At 34.2% G+C, this 26069-nt stretch overlaps 1 protein-coding gene across 1 annotated transcript; it reads left to right on the top strand.

Annotated features, from left to right (window-relative positions):
* The first annotated feature begins 1640 nt into the window (after nucleotides 1–1640).
* LOC145330833 (polycystin-2-like) lies at nucleotides 1641–25953 on the top strand. The gene is made up of 19 exons (XM_080175496.1): nucleotides 1641–3244; nucleotides 5222–5286; nucleotides 5591–5682; nucleotides 6253–6329; nucleotides 6804–6828; nucleotides 7535–7578; nucleotides 7973–8049; nucleotides 8854–8945; nucleotides 11589–11633; nucleotides 12630–12686; nucleotides 13522–13585; nucleotides 13732–13796; nucleotides 14612–14690; nucleotides 15485–15571; nucleotides 17106–17223; nucleotides 23375–23457; nucleotides 23863–23942; nucleotides 24535–24616; nucleotides 25792–25953. Exons 1-19 carry the CDS (start codon nucleotides 3115–3117, stop codon nucleotides 25951–25953), a joined length of 1524 nt encoding a protein of 507 aa, XP_080031622.1. The 5' UTR covers nucleotides 1641–3114.
* The last annotated feature ends 116 nt before the right edge of the window (nucleotides 25954–26069 follow it).

Genomic DNA, 26069 nt, shown 5'->3' with positions numbered 1-26069 from the left:
CAAAAATCAGACTAATATGACCATTATACTTACTAAAGATTGCTGGACATTCTTGTTCTCCCTTTTAAGGATGTTGTCATCCTTGTTTTATTAAACCACGTTGACCAAAATGCATGAATAATTAAAGATTGTCATAGTTACACTATTATAACTTGACCGTAAATTGTATAACAACATTATACATTAATATTGAGTAATATCCTTTTTGTCAGTTAACCGTAAAACAGCACCCCCCCCCCCCTCATTCAATTTAATATTTAACTAGTATATTTGATACTAAAATAAAAATAATAAAATTTACACCTTTGAAGTATCAAACACTTTTTTTTAAAGAAAGGGGGGTGGTCAAAATGTCTTGAATTTATTAGGACCTGGATAGCCTGCATGTTACGTATAGGCACAGAAAAAAAACCTCCCTTAACTTATTTTAAAAGTAAGGGGGAGGGGATTAGTACTCAATAGGCCATTTCTTCTCTTATTATTTTACACCATTAGAAATTTGGAGTATAGTCCCTTTCGTTGGAACACCTCTTAAGGGGCGTTTCGTCTTATTTTCACAGTAGCTTTTGATAGGTTAGGTTAGGTGATTGACCCGCAGGGTTAGGCAATTGGCCCCACAGGGGCTAGAAATAGGGGCAAAGCTACTGAGAAAATACGACGAAACGCCTCTTAAGAGGCGTTGCCACGAAAGGGACTATACACGAGATTTGTATTTATCCCTGTCAGCTTTAGGTCTATTTTTAGTGGTTTGTCTAACCTCCTGAAAAGTTTTCTTTCGTCAACTTGGAGAAATGTGTGATTTTTTAAAATGAAAATTGGGCTAAGTTATCCCTCTCGAAAGCAAAGCCCCTACACAATTAATACGGGATAATTTTGTTTAGGGGGGGGGGGGGAGACTTGTGACTTAGATTCACTAAATAGGATTCTAACCATTATTTTATTAAACTACACCATCGTAACGGCATTAATTATTCATCTCATGAAAATTTTAGAAAAAATAGAGTAATGTTATAAGAATGGACAATTAACATAATCATAATACAGTAACAGGATGTCAGTGTACCGAAGGATCCGATCGGGTGTTTCTTACAGGGTAGCTACTCATGGTCCTGGGAAGGTTTATAATTATTTTTGGGGAAAGATACCTCTAGGAGCTAACCCTCTGTTTTTTAATACCTTAACTGATCTATTAATGAGTAAAATTATTGCATTCCATGAATAATACTAGAAAAATATAAGCCGTGATTCTATCAATATAATTAAATTAATGATTAGAGATATAAAATATGAAGTAAACTTCAAACAATTGTTAACTCTATATAAATTACATTATGATTGGGTTTTGCAGGGATCTAAAGGGATGAGACAATGGCCGATACATTTATGTATATGCCCAATGATGATACACAAATTCCCTCTCTGTATTTTACAATTAATGGTAGAATCTTGGGACACTCAACTCAATGAACCAACCAATAAAAACACATTAAAAGTCGCCAAGGTTGTTAAGCAAACTAATAAAAAATGTTAATATAAAACTTTGGGGACTAGTGTAATAAACAGCCCAATATCCCCTCCCTCCCTGCTAAGATTATGATTAAATTACGTACATTTGTTGGTATCAACCAAAACTGTTTCAGTTTGTATTAGATTTAGTTAAATAATATGTGTCTACATATATTCAACCTATCCTATTATATAAAGTAATAATGATTTTTGTCTGAAACTTAAGATCTCGATAACTACTTACCCGTTTGAGTGATCTATTTTAGGTAAGTTTACATAGGACCTCTAATGGTTTTAGGCTATTGGGATGGTTTTAAGCCATTTTTCAAATCCCTATCTTCTCCTTCGAATACAGGGCCCCTAGATACTAGTTGAGTAGCCGCCAGTTATATATATGTATACTTAAGTAATAGGATGTATGTATTTCCGACAAAAAAAAATCATTTAACTTACCCCCCAGGGAGTAAGTGAGGGGACAATGGGCAATTAATTCAATTTAAGAGGGTTCGCTGAAAAGCAATGAAAACCAGATTTATCAAGAAAATTTTACCAAAATTGTAAAGGGATCATGGTAACCTAATTTAGACCAAAATTAGTTCTAAGAAAAAAATTATTTACTTAAAAATTAAATTATCAACACATCACAATGTAGTAAACATTCTGTAATTAATCACTAGAAAAATCTTGTTTAGAAATACCTCAACCCTTCTCATATATTTATAACTGACACGTAAATTCAAGCGGTTCTTAGATTATTTAATACATAAATATCACAGTAGCGTTTCTATACATGAAATGACATTTTCTTGGGAAAAAATATTTGTTAAAACCAGCCATTAATAACAAATTTTTCTGTTTGCATATTCAAAACTAGCTCAGCTAGTTAGCGGGGCATTGATGCGCAAGTACCCAAAGTCAGTTAGAATCTGCTGTATTCGTGCACATTCCCTTTAAGCCAGTATCCAAAGTAAAAATTGAATATTCGATCCATTGTCCCCTCCCTTACTCCTTGTTACCCCCTCTGTATAAAAATTATAAAAATAAAAGGTAACCAACAAATTTTGAGCCAATGGAAAAGATCACGTGGTTATATAACTTTGGGTACCAGTCCTGCAACCGCCTAATCACTGATATGCAGACAGGCTGACACAAACACTTAAAGCGCCGCTACTCTTTAAAAAATAAGAAACGAACTCTTTATCTAAAGTTTTACTATGTTAGAATAATCTATATATTATTACTTGGATGTTGCACCAGATTTTTATGTACTCTGGTAAAGTAATACTCACAGCTGGCTAAATTAACGATTCTTCCCATCCACCCCTTTACCCCATCACCTCCCCTCCTACTGTATGAACAAACTGGCCAATAAATGAGGCCTATATTAGCAATCTAAATTGACGACAAATATTTCCCTGTCAATATATCCACTTATATCCTACTAGCGGCTACGCTCTTCTAGGGGCCATTCCCCCAAAATAGTTTTAAACCTTCCCAGAATCCATGAGAATCTACTATATCGGTTAAGCTGTTAGCGAGATCCTTCAGGACAAACAGACAAACATCCGGTTATTTTTTGATAAAAATATCCATAGATAAAAAACAAAAATGGCTAAAAAGCTGTTTGTTTCTCGTCCTAATTCATCGAAGGATGGTAGGCCTAATTCTGCATCCAAGGATGGTAGGTCTAATTTTGGGAGCCATGAAGGGCGTGAAGATCCAAAATCTAATGATCAAGGTAATCTATAATATTTACAAAGTAGAACCATGTCTGTCTGTCTAAAGATCTCAGAACCACTGAACCGATTGGGCTCTACTCTTTAGGGAATATGCGTACTGGTCCTGTGATGGTTTTAAGCTATTTTCTTTGCGGGTGGGACTACCCCCCCCCAAAAAAAAAAAATTTTTTTTTACTTCTTTTTAAATTTAAATGCAAAAAATTGGATAGATCAAACGTAGTTCATTACCTTTTGGGGCAAAGCCCCTAGAGGCTAGGTGCGAAGCCGCAACTATATCGTATTGCTCTACCATCTTCGATTAATTTTCAACTTTTAGGGAAGCTAGTTTTCTTAATTTTTTATTATATCTTGTTCGATATCCAATTCTTATATAAAAGTAACAGTATGTCTTTTTGTGTCAACCGAAGGATCTTGCTAACAGCTAAACCAATACGATTCTGCTTTACAGTGTAGCTTCTCATAAGTCATGGGATGGTTCAGGGGTGTCCAAGCTTTTTATTTTGGGGGGGGTAAAAATATTTTAGGGGGGGGTAATTCGTGTTTGGGGGGGGTAAAATGGCGCGCGAATCGCGCCGCAAATTTTTTTACCCCCCCCCCAAAATTTATACCCCGGGGGTAAAATTTGCTTGGGGGGTGTAATTACCCCCCCTGAAATCTGTTGGCAGGGGTAAATTTAGTTTACCTCCCCCCCCCCCCAAAATTTACCCCCGGGGTAAAATTTTTTGGGGGGGTAATTTAAATTTTATTAAATATATAGTATTAAAAATGCGCGCGAAGCGCGCAAAAATTTTTTTTATTAGAGATTTTTTTATTTTGGGGGGGTATTTACCCCCCCAAAATTGTTTGGGGGGGGTAAATACCCCCTCCTTAATGGTATTTTTAAGGGTAGGGGTAAATTTTGAATGGGGGGGGGGGGGGGGTAAAATGAGAAAAATTTTGGGGGTGCCTACGGTACGATGCTGTGAGTATTGGTGCAAAAAATATGACGTAACAAAAAAAATTAGCTAATGAGAGGCCGTTATTGACCAATGGTAAAATTATAGTGGCCTCTCATTGGCTAATTTTTTTTGTTACGTCATATTTTTCGCACCAATACTCACAGCATCCTACGGCACCCCCAAAATCGTTTGGGGGGGGGGGGTAATCGTCCCATTACCCCCCCCCCCCCTTGGACGCCTATGGGAAGGTTTATAACTATTAAAAAGGGGGTTACCATCACGCTCCCAAGAGATGTCTTCTCTAAAAAATCCTCCCTCCCCAACATGCCTCTAGGGTCCTATTTGCTCGTGATAAATTATGGAAAAGAAAAATCTGTAGATCAAAATTATTGTTGGAAAAGTTTGGACATTCTTAGTTTATACAACCAAATCAAGATTTGCTAAATGTCAACTAATAAGATAACGTGTTTTTTATATAAAAGAAATTGAAGTCTAATATCCTTTCTCTTCAGAAGGGATATCCTAACCACCCCAAAGTAAGAAAAAGGAAGGTAGGTTGTGCTTAAATTCCGTAAAGGTGTGAGTTTTAAGGCTTAAAAACAGTAGAAGAACATTAGAGTAAAACACTAGAGGGAGAAAGGGTTAAATAACTGTATCTCCCCATAGCAACCGCCTTGTGCAAGCTTTCTATTGAGTCATTGAAAATCAACAAATGGTGTCGCTTATATTAACACAGCCAAGTAACAGAAAATAATTTAGAAGCAGACGAAAGAAAGAGATCTTTTAAAAAGGAAGGGAGGTAGTTGTCTGTTTATACATCTATGATGTAACTCTTTTAGAAGAACGATATTATTCACTAAATATTTATTCCTTATTGAATAGAGAGAACCATAGACAAAAATTTGTATTTATATTTAGTGAATATTATCATTCTACTACTATTTTTAAGCCTTAAAACACACCTTTACTGAATTTTAGCCCAACCTACTCCTCCCTTTGTAAATTTGATGAAACAAAATTTTTAAGAATAATTTTTAGAAGAACTAAGCAAGAACGATAAAAGACCAAGTTCTACACGTAAATCAAGGGCATCTACAGTAAAGGTAAGCAACACAATAAAAACCAGAATATTTTATATTTAAGACAAGAATTATCCGTTCATGAAGGAACATTAACTCAATAAGCTTTAATAAGAATATCAAATATTTTACTAATGTCAAACTGACACAAATAACGTATACATTTAAATCTATTTTACCAATCGATATAATGATTACTTGGATGTTGCACCAGATTTTCATAAACTTTAATAAAGTGAAAGTCCCAGCTGGCTAAAATAACTATAACCCCCACTTGTTAATTGCACTAAGAGGCCTCTAAGGGCGTAGCTGCTAGTAAAAAATATAGGGTGAACGTTTGATCAAGACAGCTACCGCCAGACGCCTAAAATTGGAATCCCACGAAGGAGAAAAAGAAACGAAAAAAGGATGTTGGCAAAGGTAGGCTGTAAAACATTATGCCTCTAGGGGCACTTTAAAGAAGAGGTGGAGGAGAAGGTTTGCCCACCAACTTAAATATTAGTATTTTAGATTTTTTTGGGGGGGGTATAATGTGCGGTTACTCTTGGAAGAGTGTGGGTACGCTCCCCCAAAATAGATAAAAAACAATCTTTTCTTAAATTTTATGGCCTATATCTAGATTATATAGACAAAGACATAAATTCGACACATGTTGACAAAATACACAAATAAGATTCGTCATAGACGTTTATTTCCCATATAGTTCTGTCATACATCTTGATGCAATTATGCAAGCCCTTTTGTAAATGTTTAAAACTAGAAGTTAGTCTGTAATAAAAGTTGTTGCAAATACAGTGCTGGATCTTTAAATCATTTCAATGGTGCGCCAAATCGGGGTGCGCCGAATTTCAGCCAATCACAGCGCGGCATTTCGTAAAATGCTGTGCTCTCATTGGTGGAAAGTTGGCTCACCCCGATTTGGCGCACCATTAAAATGATTTAAAGATCCAGCTCAGATATACAATAATAATTTTTTGCATATACCCTCAGGTTTGGAGAGGGAATATGTGGGATGTGGTCGACAAGACAGATGTTGTCATCAGTCATCACTTCGAAACAAGATCAGGGATGTTTAACAATGTTGAATGAAGGGCTTGGCCGCCGCGCGTCAGATGCCGCGTGTCAGCCGCCGCACGTCAGCCGCCTGTAAGACTCAGGAAAATCAACCTTTTACAGGTTTAAAAATAAGCTGGAAGTCTGAAACCTGACCGAAATATGTCAAACCCTGTTTTTTTAAATTTTAAGCAGTCAAATGAGATTAGGTTTGAGGCTTGGCGCGGCTGCCGAGTCCTGGTTGAATATTACCTTTTATAGTTAATTACCTCATTGGCCATAAAGGATAGGGATTAATTTTAAGGGTTAAGTTCCCACGCAGATTCAGACAAAGGCAAAAACTACTATCCTCTGGGGGGGGGGGAGGGGGGTTAAGTGCTTGATGTTCACTAGAAGGAAAAGCACAAAATAACTTTTGTGATTAGTGGATGGAGGGCTTTTCAAAGAAAATTTAATATGTCACTTTAATAAACATCATATGATACAGGATAAAGTTCTGAGAACAACTCTTAGGCATATTATAGATAATAATAAGACCAAACAAAATTTGAAACAAGGTCTTAATTATTATTATTATTTGATTCTTTATTTGTCTTAATTATTTACATAAAAATTTACATCTGAATTATAAGAGTTATTATAACAATATTTATTTAAAACTAATCCAAGATATTCTCTTATATAAAAAAAAGTGTCAGTTGATTGTAAAGCAGAAGTAAAGAAAAAGAGAGAGAAAATTGCCGGTTAACATAAAAAGTGTACATTTAAATTATAAATTTTATGACTAATTCAACACAATATAATATCTTCTCAAAATATGTCAAATTTATACCAAAAAAAAAGAACTTTAAAATGTGCCAGAAGGAAAAATAAGCGTCATTGAGTTAAAGTCTTAAAAAGTAATCAAATACAAAATCCTTATTTAAAAGTAGCAGGATGTCTACGTGTGAATGTTTGTCTGTCTGTACCGAAGAATCTCGTCCAACCCAAGCTAAACGGCCCCTAGAAAAAAATACCCCCCTAACAAATTTTTTTTACCTTACAAAAAAAATTTGCCGTCTATCTTGAAAAGCTGTTAAAAAAATCACATTTCCCCCTTAGTGTTGGTGAATGACGGACGTACAAACAAAGTGAATAATAAAGTAGCTTCGCTACAAAAAATAAGAAATAAAAAAATAACAATGATACAAAAATAAATTATCTGTAATCTGTAATATAGAGAGTTAATCATCTACATACTCTTTCTCTTGGTTTTATCCGTTGGTGAGTAAATCATTATATAAAAGTAACAGGATCTTTGTGTGTCTGTCTATCTGTACTGAAGGATCTTGCTAACTGTTTTGCTTTACAGTATAGCTTCTCATAGGTCCTGGGAAAGTTTATAACTATTTTGGTGGGTGGTCCGTAACATCGTTAATTTAATCATGTTAGAATTGTCCTATGGATTTCAAACTTAGTATGATGATTTCCATATCAGATATTGATTCCCAGGACAACAAGGTACAATAAAATAAGCAAAGCATCTCTATAATTAAATTTAAAAACAAAAATTTAGTTTAAACTTACAAATTAATGTTTTTCTTATTATTGTTTGTCCTTCCTTCTGATTTTAGAGCTTCGATTTTTATGGATGTTTTCATCCTTGTTTATATTATAGAAGTGTTTCAACTGACCTCTCCCACCCACTTCTACTTCACCAAGGCCATGAAGAATTTGTTCGATGACCAACCAGAGGTTAATTCTTTAGCTGCGTTGCTACTGTATAATTCTTTCTTGGGGTATAGTCCCTTTCGTGACAACGCCTCTTAAGGAGCGTTTCGTCTTATTTTCACAGTAGCTTTTGATGGTTATTTGACAGTTATTTTAGGTTATGTTAAGTTGGGTTAGGTGTTTTTCCCGCAGGGTTAGGCAATTTGCCCCGAAGAATTAGAGCCACCCTGAAGGGGCTAGAAAGAGGGGGAAAGCTACTATAAAAATACGACGATACGCCCCTCAAAAGGCGTTGTCACGAAAGGGACTATACCCCTTTCTCTTTAGTAGTTTAGTCATTCATGAATTATCACTTGGTATATCGAAGTAGAACAATGTCTGTTTGTCCGCCTGTTAATTGCAAGACAAATGGGCCTCAACTCTTAGCTTTATGTTTTACCTCTTATTACACAATTATATTAGTGGAAAAACATGTAAAATTAAAGCAAATTATTGAATAACTCTGTCAATTCAAATATTGAATCTTTTCTACATACATATGTCAATTACTGTAATTAGGTTTACTGTTGTTAATTAATCTGTTATTTAGCTGTTTATTAAAGCTTTCATGTGAGGGAGGGAAAATTGGAGTGTGAATTATGCTTGTACATAAGTTATAAAAAAAACAGTTGCTTAAAATCTTAATTGATTGGTACAAACAAGGAGTGCCCAAAGAGCTTAACTCCATTAATTGTAATCTACACAAGGTCTATTTTTGTTTATCATAATTGGGGATGTTTAAATGTCTTATCCCTTAAGAACCCTGGGAATAATCATTCTTTTGTATAGGTGACAGATACTCGAGAATTCTGGAAGTTTATTGAGAAACAAATGATTGATGGGTTATACCCAGAATTTTGGTATCATGATGGGGATATAAGGTAATAGAAATACAGGCGCGTGCGCAGAGTTTGCCAATGGGGCATGCAAAAGGCACCCAAATGTTTTCACCATCGATGTGCTTAAGGATTTTTTTCAGGGGGGGGGGGGGGTGAAACTTTAGTGGATGAAAAAAAGGGAAGACAGGCCGTTCCATTTTCCATTTTAGGGTAGGTGTTGACACCCACCCTCTGTCCGCTTATTATTTTATACTCCTATGGGGAGAAATTAGTTTCTCAGCTTTTATAAGAAATAGATGCCTGTATTTTTTGTGAAGATCTCTTTGGCCAAAAACATCATTCTCTTTAACTCACTCTTCCGACTGTAGAAATTGCAAATAATTATTTAGGTTTATAAACTCCGCTACCCATATATGTTGCCATCCTTGATTTTTTAAAAAAGTTATAGAACTAAATTTAAACTTGAAAACTACAAAATTTTGAAATTTATATAATTTTGCATTCAAAGAAATAAAAGAAAAACAAGAATAGTTATCTATCGCATCATAATATAGACAGCTTTCCGCGGATATTAAATTGAAAAATTTTAAGATTTAACAAAACTGTTTTTAATTATTTATAGTCCCAAAATATCTAGACATACAGACGGACATTGAGAAGATCAAGAGACAAAGAAATATATCTAGCTCCTATAGCAGCCAAGTAAAGGACGGATGCGATATAGAGTAGAATATTCAACTGTATATCTTGGAATGTTTATTACACTAGTTTCCAAAGTTTTATATTAACCCTTAACGATCGGGGGGGGGGGGGGGGCGTTGAACGCCCCCCCATCCGGTTTTTTCTTTCTCATTTTCTGTGTGTGAAAGATAAAGAGCCCAAACTGCGTGACTTTTTAAGTATGGGTATGACACATAACTGAGAGTTGGAATTTTTTTAATATCTCCATCCTGGCGGGCACAGGATGCCAGCAAACCTGGCAGGGTGATCCAGGTAAAGAGCAAAAATATTTTTTTGACTTAAATAAAGTAGTATATTCTCATATGAAATACAGGTGTTAAAGTCAATTTCCGGTTCCAGGTATGATCCTGCAGGTCCAGATCCTCCAGGTCTCCAGAAATCTTTAAAAGGCTCCTGTGACCGCAATTTTTGACTTAGAGACTTCAAATTTTAAACTTAAGCTTTCTTACATGTCTACATAACGTATTAAAATTTCATAAAGATCCGCCGCCGTTTTCCCGCCGTCCGCCGACTGCGGCGGCTGGCAGCTGCCAAGTACAGCTGCGGCCGCTGAAATTTATGTTTTGATATTTCTAATATAAAATTTAAATAAAGATAAACATTTTCTGTAAAATCATTGTTTTTCTAGCTTCAAAAATAAGAAAATTACAGCCGTTTGGAATTTTATAGTAAAAAAGGACCTAAAAACAAAGGTTGTTAAATAAAGGGGTGAAGGAAGCGAAAATTGACTTTGACTCACTTAAGGTCGGAAATTCATTATCAAGCAGAGGACTTGCACAAAATTTTTTAGCCCTCTAGCTCTAATAGGAACTGATTAAGGTGCAGCAAGGGGCCCGACTGTAAACGGTTAAGATTTTCTTATTCGTTATCTTAAAAACTTTGGAAACTTTTATTGAATTTGATTAGTTGGTTAATTAAGTAGTGTTCAAACTTTTCAACCAATAATTTTAATCTACAGGAGGAGAAATTTTGCGTTTCATCCTCAGGGATGCTATAGATCAATTTATCGGCCATTGTCTTATCCTGAGATACTCAGTAGTAGAACTGTATACCTTAGATAGTAACCAAGAAAATCTTGAAACTGCACAAACAAACAATCGGAAATATAGAGTAGTTGCCCCATTAAAATTTATATAATTTTGCTTTTTAAGATATAAAAGAAGATAAAAGTTTGGGACAAAACTGCATTTCTTTACAGGGAGAGAGGGGACATTTGGCTGTTTATTACACTAGTCCCAAATGTTTTATAATAACATTTTCTTATTCGTTAACTTTACTACTTTGGGGATTTTTAATAAATTTTTATTGGTTGGTTTATTTAGTTGAGTGTTTCAACCACTAATTGTAATCAACAGAAGGGTAATTTTGTGCATCATCAATGGGGATGTAAATCAATTTATCGGCTAATGTCGTATCCCTTTAAATCCCTGATTTCTTTAACTTTTCTTTATCAAACTTTTGATTGTGTGTTTTTCGTTAGCAAACCTACTCTACAAGTTTCATCTTATTTGTTGGTTTAAATGTGGAAGGGAGGAGACATAGACTGTAAAAAGTACTGGTGCCCAAAGTTTGATAAACATTTCTCCGATGAGTTGGCTCAACAACTTTGGGAACTTTTATTAATTCTTGGTTGGTTGTTTAAACTTTTGTGCAAACTTTTCTACAATGATTTCAATTTAAAGAGAGGGTATTTTTTTCCATTTTGTGCATTAACGAAAAATTTCAGCCGTTAATCTTAAATAACAACCAATAAAAACATGTATTTCCTTAAACCTCTTAACGTATCAGACAGCCGGACATTGAAAAATATAGAGTAGGTATCTTCGGAACTAAATAGTGTTATAAACTTAAAGAACTTCGCAGCAGTTAACAAAAATTGGACAGAACATCATGTACCAAAAAGCTTCGCTAATATATAATTGATTGAATCCTGTTTTTGTTTAGCCAAGTTGATTGTCCCAGAAACGAGAATGGAAGCCTACCCTGCAGGACATGTTCATTTTAAATATTTTATATTGTTATAGGATTTAAAATGAATCCTACCATCCTTTTAATATAGTAACAGGATCTCTTTGTGTCTGTATTAAAAGAACTTGTCAACCAATAAACCGATATTGTTCTGTTTTACAGTGTAGCTTCTCATAGGTAAGTGGAAGGTTTGTAACTATTTTAGGGGTGGGTATCACCACAGAAAAAAAACCACTAAAAAAAATTCTTATTAGATAAAAAATAAAAATGAAGGGTGGACAACCATCCTGCCTCCCCCCTCCTCTCCCGAATAAAAAAATTCTTTCCTTTTTTCCTTTTCAATTTAAAAACTAAGGCCTCAAGGCCACCTACAGGCCTTCAGGGGCGTAGCCGCTATTTTTAATACAAAGTAGAATGATGTCTGTCCGTCTGTCTGTTCGTCTGTCTGTCTGTCTGTCCGTCTGTCTGTCCGTCTGTCTCTCCATCTGTCCGTCTGTCTATCCGTCTGTCTGTCTGTCTGTCTGTCTGTCTGTCTGTCTGTCTGTCCGTCTGTCTGTCAGTCTGTCAGTCTGTCTGTCCGTCTGTCTGTCTGTCTGTCTGTCCGTCTGTCTGTCCGTCTGTCTGTCCGTCTGTCTGTCTGTCTGTTCGTCTGTCTGTCCGTCTGTCTGTCTGTCTGTCTGTCCGTCTGTCTGTCTGTCTGTCCGTCTGTCCGTCTGTCCGTCTGTCCGTCTGTCCGTCTGTCCGTCTGTCCGTCTGTCCGTCTGTCCGTCTGTCTGTCCGTCCATCCGTCCCTCGATAACCACTGCACTGAACCGATCAGATTCTACACTTCAGGGAATATACCTACTGGTCCTGAGGTGGTTTTGGACTATTAAAAATCCCCCTACCAATTTTATTTTTAGTCAGTTTGAATTAAATGTACCATTTGACTTAATTATCAGCCCCCCCTACAGGCGCGTGCACTGGTTTTTGAGGGGTGTAATGCACATCCTTAATGAACATAATATGGTTATGCAGACTTCACCCTCTAGATAAAAATATTCTGTATGAAAACAAACTTCTTGGAGTCCCGAGGTATTTTTCAGAGATCTTAATGGATAAGACAATGGTCAATAAATTGATGTATTTCCACAATGAGTACTAGTGGTTGAAACGTTTGGACACTCAACTATAACGCAACAAATTTAAAATTCAATAAAAGTCCACAATATTGTAAAAAACGCTATTATAAAACTTTTGGGACTAGTGTAATAAACAGCCCATTGTCCCCTACATCTCTAGGTATTTTTAATCCTAATCGATTATCGTTGGATTAACAAATTAGGAGACTTTTATTGAATTTTGATTGATTGGTTTATTAAGTTGAGTGTCTCCATGTTCAACCACTAATTGTAAATTTTGTGTATCATCTTTGGGGATGTGCATCAATTTATTGGCCATTGTCTTATCCCTTCAGATCTCTGCAATTACTTCCAATAGAGAAATAAAGAGAAAGAAGGGGGAAAAAGGGGGCCAGGCATGAAAGAGAAAGAAAAGAAAGAGAAGAACTACTAATTTTTTAGCTTAAATATTGTACGAATAAAATGAAAAATTTGCCCTCTTATACCATTTTTAATCAAAAAACATTGCTGGATTGTTCTTCCACTGTTATCCTCTTGGCTGATTTAGAAGGTGTACCTCTATGTTTCTAGGAAAGAGAAAGAAAATACTTTACATTGTACGTACAAATGAAAAAAAATTTTCACGATAAAATTCACTCAAGAAATACATTATCTTAAGAAATTCCACTGCACTGTTTTCAGCTGATTTGTACATATTTTAACCAATAACATGAAAGGCTTGTTCTTCATCTGTTATCCAATTAGCTGATTTAGAGAGTGTATCTATTGATTATATCTATTATCTACAGGTTGAGACAACTAAGAGTGACAAATACAAGCTGCAAAGTACATCCCATCTTTCAGCACCTCCAGGCCAGTGGACATATAAATACACCCAGTGGCGTGCACAGGGTTTTGCCAACGAGGTGCGCGAATATTGTGTAACAGTATTGGAGATGTACAAAAATTTTATCGGCAATTGTTTTGATCCCTGTATTCTATGTTCATTTAATCTGCAGGCCTCTTGCTGGCACCATTACTCCCAAGATATTGAGGATACATCTGACTTTTTCCCGGATTTTAGGTAAGCAATTTATCCAGGGCTTGGCAGCCGCGCACCAGCCGTCTTTAAGCCTACGGGAAATCAACTGTAAGTATAAACCTGACCCAAATATGGCAATCCCTCTTTTTTCAAAGCATAAAATTTTAAGGTTGACGCGCGACTGCCGAGCCCTCATTTTATCTAATGACAAATTTACTGTATAATAGTTTGTGGCCGTCTGTAATCTGTTATACTCTAACTCTGATGGCCCGATTTTTCTCACTAACCCTTCAATATATATTTAAATTTTTGTAGAAAAGAAATTTATATGAGTAAACTACATAAATATTTATTGGGATATGACGAGCAAAATTCTCTTTCAATTGCATATAAGGAGAAAACGTATTTTTTAATATGTTATGTCAAATAAAGTTTAGAGGAGCCCCGCAGGTTTTTAACCCCCAGTTCATAGTGTTTTTTGAATTGTATAAAGGAGAGGAGAGGATGGTTAAAATATATGTTTCGGTGAAGGCAGCATTTGTTAGTCTTATAGAATTATATCAAAGTATCAGGATATGAACATGTCTGTCTGTCTGTGTGTACTGAAGGATATCGCTAACCGTTGAACCTAGTATATAGTTCTCCTTTACAAGTAGGATCTCTTAGGTCCTTGAAAGATTTATAAATAGAAAAAATATTTTTAAAACTAAACTTATTTTTTTCTAAAACTGTTACTGAAAGTAAGGGGTATCAACTTTTATCTCCCCCCCCCCCCCCTTCTCTTCTCAAGTGCCTATTAAACCCTCTAGGTGCATATCCGATAGTGAAAATATAGATTAACAGTAATAAAATTTAAGGAATCTTACATCAATAACAGCTTGGTCTTACTCAACTGCAAAAAATATGGAATCTTCACAAAGTGAAATTGTTGGACAGGTGATTCAAATTTATTTTACAGTTCCTCAGATATGTAAATGAGCAAGGATGGAAACAGCCATAAAAGCAAACAAACCAAATGAACACTTGTAAAAACTTGTTGTAAAAATGCAGGATTTTGTTTAAAGACATACTTAGATTTTGGGCTTGATTAATGGGATGCTTTGCTAAACAATCTGTACCTGTTTTCCCTAGGAATCATTTTTACATATATCAGATGAATAGGACAGTTAAATCATACAAAACATTGTTGTCAAAAATGTTTAAAAAATTAGCTTTGAAACTATGGACATTTTGGTAACCATAATAGAGTACCAAAACTTTCAAGATCGTACCTAACTGTCAGTGGAATCCCAATCCCAAGTTTAAAATCAATAGAACAATTCTAACATGCATAGATTAACAAAAAAAGCTGACCGAGACAGACAGCCATACGGAATTAGTGCAGACCCTAATTACAGAAAAGCCATGCTTTTAAAAATTTAATATTCATTTTCTTTTTTGTTGAATGCACCAGGACCAGATTTTGACAAACATCATAATAATTCTTAATCGCCTTGTGTTATAGACAGTTTTTCATGAATAACAAAATAAAAAAATTAAAACCAGTTTTGTTAGCACCAAGAGGCCGAAAGCCCGAACTAACAAAGCTTTTAATAATTTTATTATTTTTATTTTAATATTTGTGGAAATTTCTCTGTAATGCGATGCAATGATTTCAGTATAGCTGAGAACTGGTTCTAATCCAGCAGATATTAATCGGTTTCAAATCCATACTAGAAATCAATTTTCAGCTTGAAAGTTATTCTGGCAACGGAGCTACTCAACAATTACACCCGTTCAACAAACATAGGTCTTATAAAATAGTTCATGAACTAAAGGTAAAGTAATCTTATAAAACCAAATTTTGTACTTTAATTTTTCTAAATATGTAAATTAATAAAAAGCAAATACAAAGGGAGAGGTCATTTTCTAGTAAATCCCGTAAAGGTGTGTGTTATAAGGCCTAAAAATAGTAGTAGAACGATAAGGTGCTCTATATATTTGTATTCCCTATTGAATAGAACAATAGGGAAGAAATTTTTTTTTTTTTTTTTGATAACCGTACCTGGAATATCTGAAATTTCTATCAAACGCTTTGTTTGGCTCAAACTGACACAAATAAAAAAAAATATAATTATAATAAATCAACCTGTAAAGAATGACTTCTTCCTTTGTTTAATGGTATAGATTGTTCTTAACCTTTACCTTGTACCTATAGAAAACATTATTATTATAATTATATTTTTTTTTAATTTTTGTCAGTTTGAGCCAAACAAAGCGTTTGATAGAAATTTCGTATTTTTTTTAGATAATCCAGGTACGGTTATCAAAAAAAAAAAAAAAATTTCCCTATTGTTCTATTCAATAGGGAATACATATATCTAGAGCACCTTATCGTTCTACTACTATTTTTAGGCCTTATAACACACACCTTTACGGGATTTACTAGAAAATGACCTCTCCCTTTATATTTTTACTTGTAAACAAATACTTTTGATTTAAGTTTTAAAAAGAAAAAGTAAAAAAATATTATAGTGCCTCTAAAAAAAATACAAATGACCAATGATAGGCCAATACTCAGACTAAATTACCAATGGCAGTTCAGTTTACATTTTAATTGACCGGATATCCGGCAGGACACCAGATATTGAGACAATCCAGTCAGATATCCGGCAATATAATCTATAATACAAAGTAGAACGATGTCTGTCTGTCCGTCTGACCGTCTGTCTGTCTGTCCCTTAAGATCTCGGTAACCACTGAACCGATCGGATTCTACTCTTCAGGGTATCTACCTATTGGTCCTGTGGTGGTTTTAAGCTATTTTCTCGGGGGGTGGGACACCCCCAACCCCCCCAAAAACCAAAAAATCCCCCCCCATTTTTTTTTTTTTTTTTTTTTGAAGGAGTTTCCATGGTCCTTTATGGTCTCTCGCAATAATTTTTTTTTATCACCTCTTGGGCAAAGCCCCTAGAGGCTAGGGGCGAAGCCGCTAGTATTTTATATTATACAACGAAAATCCCTGTTAAAAAATTATTGGTACTTTATAGCAATAAGTAAAAAACTCTTCATTACATATTGATGGTCTTATGGACGTATAGACAGACTTAATTCTTAAATTCTAACTTTTTTATATATGAAAACTCCCTATAAGGAAGAAAACTTTGTTTTGCTACTTCAATATTCGGATATCCGGTAACATTTTGGATTCTAGATATCCAGTATTAGAAATCAGCTAGATATCTGGTATTAAAAATCAGCCAGATATTCGGAATCAGAAATCAGCTGGATATCCGGTATTGAAATCAGCCGGATATCTAGTATCTGGCTCAATATGTATCCGGTCTGACCCTGATGAATAATAAAATTTAGGAAAGTCTATGGATAAGCCGGGAAAGCAGAGCAGTTATGGTTGACTTCACTGTTTATAATGCCAACATTAACCTTTTCTGTGTGGTTAATTTTCTTTTTGAATTTCCACCTACAGGGGGTAAGTATTATGAACACAAAGTATTAAGATGTCTGTCTATCTATCTGTCGATTTGTCTGTCTGACTTTAAAGTCTGTAATACTCTGATAAATATTTTCTTTTTGAAAGTATTTATATTAGGATGTTTGTCTATCTCTATGTCTGTTTCACATTTATCTATTAGATATAATTATTCTTGTTATTAGGAGTGTAAAGCTATTTAAATATGTCAGCTTGACATAATTATCCTTGTTACTAGTAGTATTAGCCTCGGCCTTTTATAAGACTGTAAAGTTATTTAGATATGTCAGCTGGAAATAATTATTCTTGTTACTAGGAGTATTAGCCTCAGCCTTTTACAAGACTGTAAAGCTATCAAGATATGTCAGCTGGATATAATTTTTCTTGTTACTATTAGTATTAGCCGCAGCCTCTTACAAGACTGTAAAGCTATTTAAATATGTCAGCTGGACATAATTATCCTTGTTACTAGGAGTATTAGCCTCGGCCTTTTATAAGACTGTAAAGTTATTGAGATATGTCATCTGGATATAATTATTCTTGTTACTAAGAGTATTAGCCTCAGCCTCTTACAAGACTGTAAAGTTATTGAGATATGTCAACTGGATATAATTATTTTTGTTACTGAGAGTATTAGCCTCAGCCTCTTACAAGACTGTAAAGTTATTGAGATATGTCAGCTGGATATAATTATCCTTGTTACTAGGAGTATTAGCCTCAGCCTCTTACAAGACTGCAAAGTTATTGAGATATGTCAGCTGGATATAATTATTCGGATCATGGAAAGAAAACAAAGTCATTCCTTAATAAGGACAGAAGTCACCTTCCTAGGAAGGACATAAGTAGCCTTCCTTAAGTGACAATTTGTTAGATGAAGGGCATAAATTGCCTCCCTTAACAAAGATTTTGCAAGATTGAGGACATAAGTAGCCTCCCTTCACCTCACAAAACCAAGCTTTTTGGTCCTTCACATAGCAAAATCTTGCACAAAATTGGTTTTTGGTCCATCACATAGCAAATTCTTGCAAAACATAGCAAATTCTTGCAAAACATAGCAAATTCTTGCAAAACATAGCAAATTCTTGCAAAACATAGCAAATTCTTGCAAAACATAGCAAATTATTGCAAAACTTAGCTTTTCTGTCCTTATTATAGCAAAAAATTGCAAAACATAGCTTTTTGGTCCTTCACATAGCAAAATCTTGCATAAAATAGCTTTTTGGTCCATCACATAGCAAATTCTTGCAAAACATAGCAAAATCTTGCAAAACATAGCAAATTCTTGGAAAACTTAGCTATTCTGTCCTTCACATAGCAAATTCTTGCAAAACATAGCAAATTCTTGCAAAACATAGCAAATTCTTGCAAAACATACCAAATTCTTGCAAAACATAGCAAATTCTTGCAAAACATAGCAAATTCTTGCAAAACATAGCAAATTCTTGCAAAACATAGCAAATTCTTGGAAAACTTAGCTTTTTTGTCCTTCACATAGCAAATTCTTGCAAAACATAGCAAATTCTTGCAAAACATAGCAAATTCTTGCAAAACATAGCAAATTCTTACAAAACATAGCAAATTCTTGCAAAACATAGCAAATTCTTGCAAAACATAGCAAATTCTTGCAAAACATAGCAAATTATTGGAAAACTTAGCTTTTTAGTCCTTCACATAGCAAATTCTTGCAAAATATAGCATTTATGTCCTTTACATAGCTAAATCTTTCAAAATGCAGCTTTTCTGTCCTAAACATAGCTAAATGTTGCAAAATGTAGCATATTCTTGCTAATTAGACCACCCATTCCTGGGATCTTAAGCTTCAGACAGGAAAACCTTACTGTTTGGTTATTGAATTGACAGGATTTCAGAACAATGATATTAATTTTGATGTTTAATAACTCTGAATTTTTTCATCCATTTAAAATAGCCAGCTTTTTGTTAATAAATGTGAAAACTAAAAATGCTTTAAAATTTAATGATCTACTAGCTGCTCTGCCCCTAGAGACCTCTAAGTGGGAGGGGGAGAGGAAGGGAGGGGGGAAAGTTTATTCACCTTATTCTTTATTTCAGTCTTAAAAAGAAAAAAAATATGAAAGAATTTATTTTTTGAGGGGGGGGGTTGTTTAATTTTTACTAGGGGTAAATTCTCCTGGGAGGGTGGTACCCTCCCCCAAAATAGCTATAACCTATCCCAGAACTAATAAGAAGCTAAACTAAGTACAGAACCCTATTAGTTCAGAAGTTAACAAGATATACATACAGATAGACAGACACAGATCCTGTTACTTTTATTATAAGGATAGTAAAATATATGTTCTTGTGTAAAAGCTAGCTTTTCAAAATAAGAAGAAAAAACTTGACACATCATGCCGTCCGCTGTTGCGAAGTATGGTCTATGAAGATTAGAGTGGGTCAATTTTCAAAGTTTTTTTTTTAATTTTGAATTCATTACAATGGATTTATTATTACTTGGATCTTACACGAGATTTGCATGTTCTATAATAAAGTGAACTCTCTAGTGGGCTAAAATAACGATCTCCCCCACCCAATTCTTTTAACCTATTCCCTCCCCTCTTACTGGATAAATCGCCCACCAAATAAAATCGAAGAGAAATTGCAACCAAAATTTTCTCCTGTTATAATATCAACGTAAATCAATACAGAACTTAGCAACTTAATTTGGCGACAACTTTTTTATGTAATTCTATGTCAATAAGATAGTGTGCTTATCAATTCCAAAATTGAGCCACCCTTATGACTTTTGACCCAACACGACCAGGGGTTGGTTAATTACCAATACTAAAATCTAATCACACAAAGTTTTGAAATTAAGAAATATTCTAATTTATTTTTTGGTATTAAGTAACATGAATACTAAAAAAATTCATAATCCCTTATAAGTTTTCAACATTTATATTTAATTGTAAAAAATTTCGAAAATTAACATATCTTTAGCTCTGTTATTGGTCATCCCCCCATATTTAATAGTATTATAATTTTCGCTTTATGACTCCTTGTGAATACGTCATAAACCTTACATCAAAGCTCCTTGCAATTCGAATATGCTGGGGTTCTTGGATCGAGTCCCTTTATCACCGATTCGTAATTTCGACGGGTAAATTTTCGCCACAATCGAGGGAATTTCGAAAAAACATTCGTCCCAAAAAATAAAGAAGTTTCGGGTGTGGAGTATTATTTTAGAAAACCTGAAGGGCCGAATATTTTAACTTATATCCTTTGAAAATGGCAAATTTTTTGACAATCTGTTCTCAAATTTCTATCCTTGTTTTAATACTTTTTCGAAGAGGACTTATAAGGACTTTATTCGAAAATGTATGACTTTTCTGTTTGATTGCATTGACGTAAAGATCCTAAAGTTATCCCTTCTATAAGTTATGATTAGTGGTTGAATCGTTAATGGACAAGACACTCATTTTAATGTACCAACCAATAAAAATTCAATTATATTTCCCTACGATTAAGCCCACGAAAAAGAAAACGTTACTATAAAACTTTGGAGACCGGTGTAATAAGCAGCTCAATGTACACTCACTCCTTGGATTATTACACAGTACCCAAAGTTTTATCTTAACAATTTCTCATTTATGTGCTTAACATTTTGGAGACTTTTTATTTAATTAATTATGTAAATTGATTTATCATCCATTGTGTTATCCCTTTTAATTCCTGATTTTGGCGTGATTTTTATGTGACGGCATGGGTCAAAAATGTTTAACATCAAAGACAATTTATAAATATAGAATATGTAATATAAAAGATTTTAAGAAAAAAAAATAATCAGGGACCACTGAACCGATATGGTTCACTTTTATAGTGTAGCTTCTTACAGGACATGGGTAGGTTTATTGCTATTCTAGGGAAGGGTACCACCGTCCTCCTAAGATAAATCGTTCCTTGAAAAAAATAACCCTTTGAAAAATCGAATGAAAAATGGGGGAGGAGTAATTTGTTTTATACTTTTTCATTTTAAAAATAATACAAAAATAGAAGGGTTGAATTCAAACCACATCCACCTGGAGACCTCTAGGAGCGTAGCCGATAGTTTAAAATAAAACACCAACAGGCAACAATAAATCAAAATTCTTACAAATCTAAGCATACATAGTCTATGGTCTTTGTGTGTGTTCCGACCCATGCCGTAAACGCCCAACTAGCCACCTAGCCAAACAGTTTTTTTTTACTTATTTCTTTATTATCAAAAGCTATCTTTTTTTTAAAAATATTTTTTTACTATGCTATTATAGTAATTGTATGGTTCTTTTACAATTTATCTTCGTATGAGACCAATAAAGGTTTAAAGCTATTTGGGGGAAGAGTACTACCACATTCTTAAGATAAATTGCCCTAGAAAAATGAAATAAAAATTAGGGTGGGGAGACTTTCCCCTCTTTCCATTAATATGTCTCTAGCATAGCAGTTAGTTGATCATTAAATTTAAAAGCCTTTTTAGTTTTCACATTTAGTGACAAAAAGCTGGCTATTTTAAATGGATGAAAAAATTCAGAGTTATAAAACATCAAAATTAATATCATTGTTCTGAAATCCTGTCAATTCAATAACCAAACAGTAAGGTTTTCCTGTCTGAAGCTTAAGATCCCAGGAATGGGTGGTCTAAATAGCAAGAATATGCTACATTTTGCAACATTTAGCTATGTTTAGGACAGAAAAGCTGCATTTTGAAAGATTTACCTATGTAAAGGACATAAATGCTATGTTTTGCAAGAATTTGCTATGTGAAGGACAAAAAAGCTAAGTTTTCCAATAATTTGCTATGTTTTGCAAGAATTAGCTATGTTTTGCAAGAATTTGCTATGTTTTGCAAGAATTTGCTATGTTTTGCAAGAATTTGCTATTTTTTGCAAGAATTTGCTATGTTTTGCAAGAATTTGCTATGTGAAGGACAGAAAAGCTAAGTTTTCCAAGAATTTGCTATGTTTTGCAAGAATTTGCTATGTTTTGCAAGAATTTGCTATGTTTTGCAAGAATTTGCTATGTTTTGCAAGAATTTGCTATGTTTTGCAAGAATTTGCTATGTTTTGCAAGAATTTGCTATGTTTTGCAAGAATTTGCTATGTTTTGCAAGAATTTGCTATGTTTTGCAAGAATTTGCTATGTTTTGCAAGAATTTGCTATGTTTTGCAAGAATTTGCTATGTTTTGCAAGAATTTGCTATGTTTTGCAAGAATTTGCTATGTTTTGCAAGAATTTGCTATGTTTTGCAAGAATTTGCTATGTGAAGGACAAAAATGCTATGTTTTGTGAGGTTTTGCTATGTGAAGGAAAGAGAAGCTATGTTTTGCAAGATGAAGGACATAAGCAGCCTTCCTAATGTAAGAATTTGTTAGACAAAGGACATAAGTCACCTCCCTTAAGTTAGATTTTGTTAGATGAAGGACATAAGTAGCCTTCCTTAGACCAATTTCCAGTGACTTCTGTCCTAATTAGGAATGACTTTGTTTTCTTTCCATGATCCAATTATTCTTGTTACTAGGAGTATTAGCCTCAGCCTCTTATAAGACTGTAAAGTTCTTAAGATACGTCAACTGAATATAATTATCCTTGTTACTAGGAGTATTAGCCTCAGCCTCTTACAAGACTGTAAAGTTATTGAAATATGTCAGCTGAATATAATTATCATTGTTATTAGGAGTATTAGCCTTAGCCTCTTACAAGACTGTAAAGTTATTGAGATATGTCAGCTGGATATAATTATCATTGTTACTAGGAGTATTAGCCTCAGCCTCTTATAAGACTGTAAAGTTATAGATATATGTATATTAGCTGGATATAATTATTCTTGTTACTAGTAGTATTAGCCTCAGCTTTTTACAAGCCTCTTACAACACTGTAAAGTTATTGAAATATGTCAGCTGATTATAATTAACCTTGTTACTAGGAGTATTAGCCTCAGCCTCTTACAAAACTGTAAAGCTATTGAGATATATCAACTGGATTTAATTATCCTTGTTACTAGGAGTATTAGCCTCAGCCTCTTACAAGTCTATAAAGTTATTAAGATATATCATCTGGATATAATTATACTTGTTACTAGGAGTATTAGCCTCAGTCTCTTACGAGACTGTAAAGTTATAAAGATATGTCAGCTAGATATAATTATCCTTGTTACTAGGAGTATTAGCCTCAGCCTCTTACAAAACTGTAAAGCTATTGAGATATGTCAGCTGGACTGATTTCACTGTCCTAGCCTGTGAGGTAATATTAGCATTTTCAGGGATGCAAGGTCATTGGGGGATAAATTACAATGATTTATTTATTATCAAATAATTCTTCTTTTTTCTGGATAGATCATCTTATTATTAGTTAAATGACTCAATTTTCTTATTCTTTTCTAAAACAATTACATGTATGGGGGGAGTGAACATAGACCCCTAACAATTAATTTTTTTTAGGGGGGGGGGGGAACTATATTTTGATGAAAAAGTGTTAAAAATTAACCTAATATGTTAAGAATAAGTTCTTTTAACAAAAGTGCAAACTGCCTAAAAGAATCTTTGGTGGGTTTGAGAATTTTTTTCTTTAAACATAATCTATTTATGTGATAAATTATCGGTTGTTGAATATGAAACAAGTAAATGAATAATTATATATAAATTTAAGATTGTATATGGATTGTTCATACTTTACTTCATCATTGAGGAAATTCTCGAGATCTTTAATCTGGGTTGTCTATATTTCAGGTTAAACTATATATTTTCAGTTGCAGAGGTATCTCTATAAACTAGGATATATTCTAACGTCTGTCAGTCCGTCTGTCGTTCCTTCAATAAAAATACAAACAAACTTTCTGCATGAGCAGCTTTAATACATACTAGCGGGTACGCCCTAGAGGCCTATTAGGTCCCTTGAGGCTGGAGGGAAGTCGACTCATACTTTCAATCAGTTTTAAAAAGAAAAAGTTTCAAAAAATTTTCGTGGACACTGGACAGGTCATTTTTTTTAGAGGCGATTTCTCTTGTGAGGGTGGTGGTGGTACCCTTCTTCAAAATAGTTATAAACCTTCCCAGGACCTTTGAGAAGCTGTCCTGTAAAGAAGAACCATATCGGTTCAGTGATTAGCGAGATCCTTCGGTACACACACACAGACAGCCACACAGAGATCCTGTTACTTTGTTATAAGGATACAAAAAGTCATAACTTTTTAACAAAATATTATGGTATAAAAAAACAAGGATGACAATATCCAAAGTAGCAAAGCACAAAACTTTGACTTGTCTTCTACTTATAGCTAGGAATTGAAAGATAACTCCGCTGCTAAAATTTTTAATTTAGATCATTATGGAACTGTTTTGATATTGCTCTGATAGCCGTCTCCATCTTTAATAACACTGTTAATCTCTACTTATATTTTGAGGTAAACACAAGTTTTTTTTTAAAAAATAGGATGACAACATCCATAAAATCGAAGCTCTAAAAACGGTGGACAACCAAACATTAACACTTGAAGAGTGTCAGACCTGAATAAGAAGATTATCAATGCTTAAGTTTAAACAAAATTATAAGTAATTTTGTTGCAAAAACTTAACTTTAAGGACAAACATACATGTTTAAGACTTGATTATAAAGATGCTTCGCTTATAACATTGTACCCTGTGGTAATAGGAATCAGTATTCCAAAAATCATATGATTAGGATAATTATAAAATGTGAAATTTGTTGTCCTAAAAGTAAACAATTAGCGTGTTTTAACGGACTTTCTGCTATTAGTCTATAATACAAAGTAGTACAATGTCTGTCTGTCTGAACCTCAAGATCTCGGTACTGGCTCAGTGTTATGCTTCTTAGGGAATAAAGATAATGGTCCTAGGTTGTTTCAAGCTATTTCTTTGAGGAGCGGTACACCTTTTCAATTTTTTTAAAACAAAACCAAATAAGTGGTAACATGTGATTTATTCTCAATCAATTTTAGAGCTTCGTCCTTAGAGGCTAGAGGTGAAGCCACTTGAATCCTAAAAATTAAAGGCTTTATGGTGGCTCTGCTTCTGATTTCAGTTGGCAAAGCTTTTTATCTATAATACAAAGTAGAACGATGTCTGTTTGTTTGTCTGTCTGTTTGTAGCGAAGGATCTCGCTAACCGCTGAACCGATAGGGTTCTCCTTTACAGGGTAGCTTCTCATAGGTCCCGGGAAGGTTTATAACTATTTTCTTGACCCCCAACCCCCCCAAAAAATGAAAAATACCCCCCCCCCCAAAAAAAAAAAAAATTCCTTTTAGTTTAAATTAAAATAGTGGGGTTGACTTCCCCCCCCCCCCAAAAAAAAAAAATTTTATTCCCCCCCACAAAATAAAAAAAAATTCCTTTAAATCTATAATACGAAAAATTTGTTTGATCAAACCTCTTGGGGTAAAGCCACTAGAGGCTAGGGGCGAAGCCGCTAGTATTTCTTTATAGAACAAGTCTATATAATCAATCCATAAATTGGACCAACAAGAAAACATTGTTGGAACAATCCTACCATATTATTGTTTAGATTAGACAGAATATTGTGACTAATTGTGACTAATGGTATTAAATCTATTTATTATAGTCTCAATACACTATGGATAAACTGATGGCTACTCCAGAAAAATTTGTTGATTTTCAAGATGTTGCTTCTGCTTATGAAAGCTTTAGGAATGAGCTCAAAAATACATTTTCCAGTATGAATTCCAAACTAATTAATATACCCTGGATCGGTTCTCAGCCATAAGAAAAATCATGTATAGCATCGTATTACAGACAATTTTCCACAAATATTAAAATAAAATTAATAAAATTTAAACTAGGTATGTTAGCCTCGGGGCTTTCAAAGCTAGTTTTATCTCA

The sequence above is a fragment of the Acartia tonsa genome, chromosome 10, assembly GCF_053477335.1.
Source record: "Acartia tonsa isolate MP-2025a chromosome 10, ASM5347733v1, whole genome shotgun sequence".
NCBI classification, from domain to species: Eukaryota; Metazoa; Arthropoda; class Copepoda; order Calanoida; family Acartiidae; genus Acartia; species Acartia tonsa.
Note: the sequence above shows the minus strand (reverse complement) of the source record. Positions and strands in the feature narration are given on the sequence as shown.

Bases quoted from the DNA above. Each gene is read 5' to 3' on its own strand.
- LOC145330833 (XM_080175496.1), top strand. From the start codon at position 3,115: ATGGCTAAAAAGCTGTTTGTTTCTCGTCCTAATTCATCGAAGGATGGT. The intron at 11,634-12,629 runs GACATGTTCATT...ATGGTTATGCAG, and splicing joins AATGGAAGCCTACCCTGCAG to ACTTCACCCTCTAGATAAAA. The intron at 13,797-14,611 runs GTAAGCAATTTA...ATAAAATTTAAG, and splicing joins GACTTTTTCCCGGATTTTAG to GAATCTTACATCAATAACAG.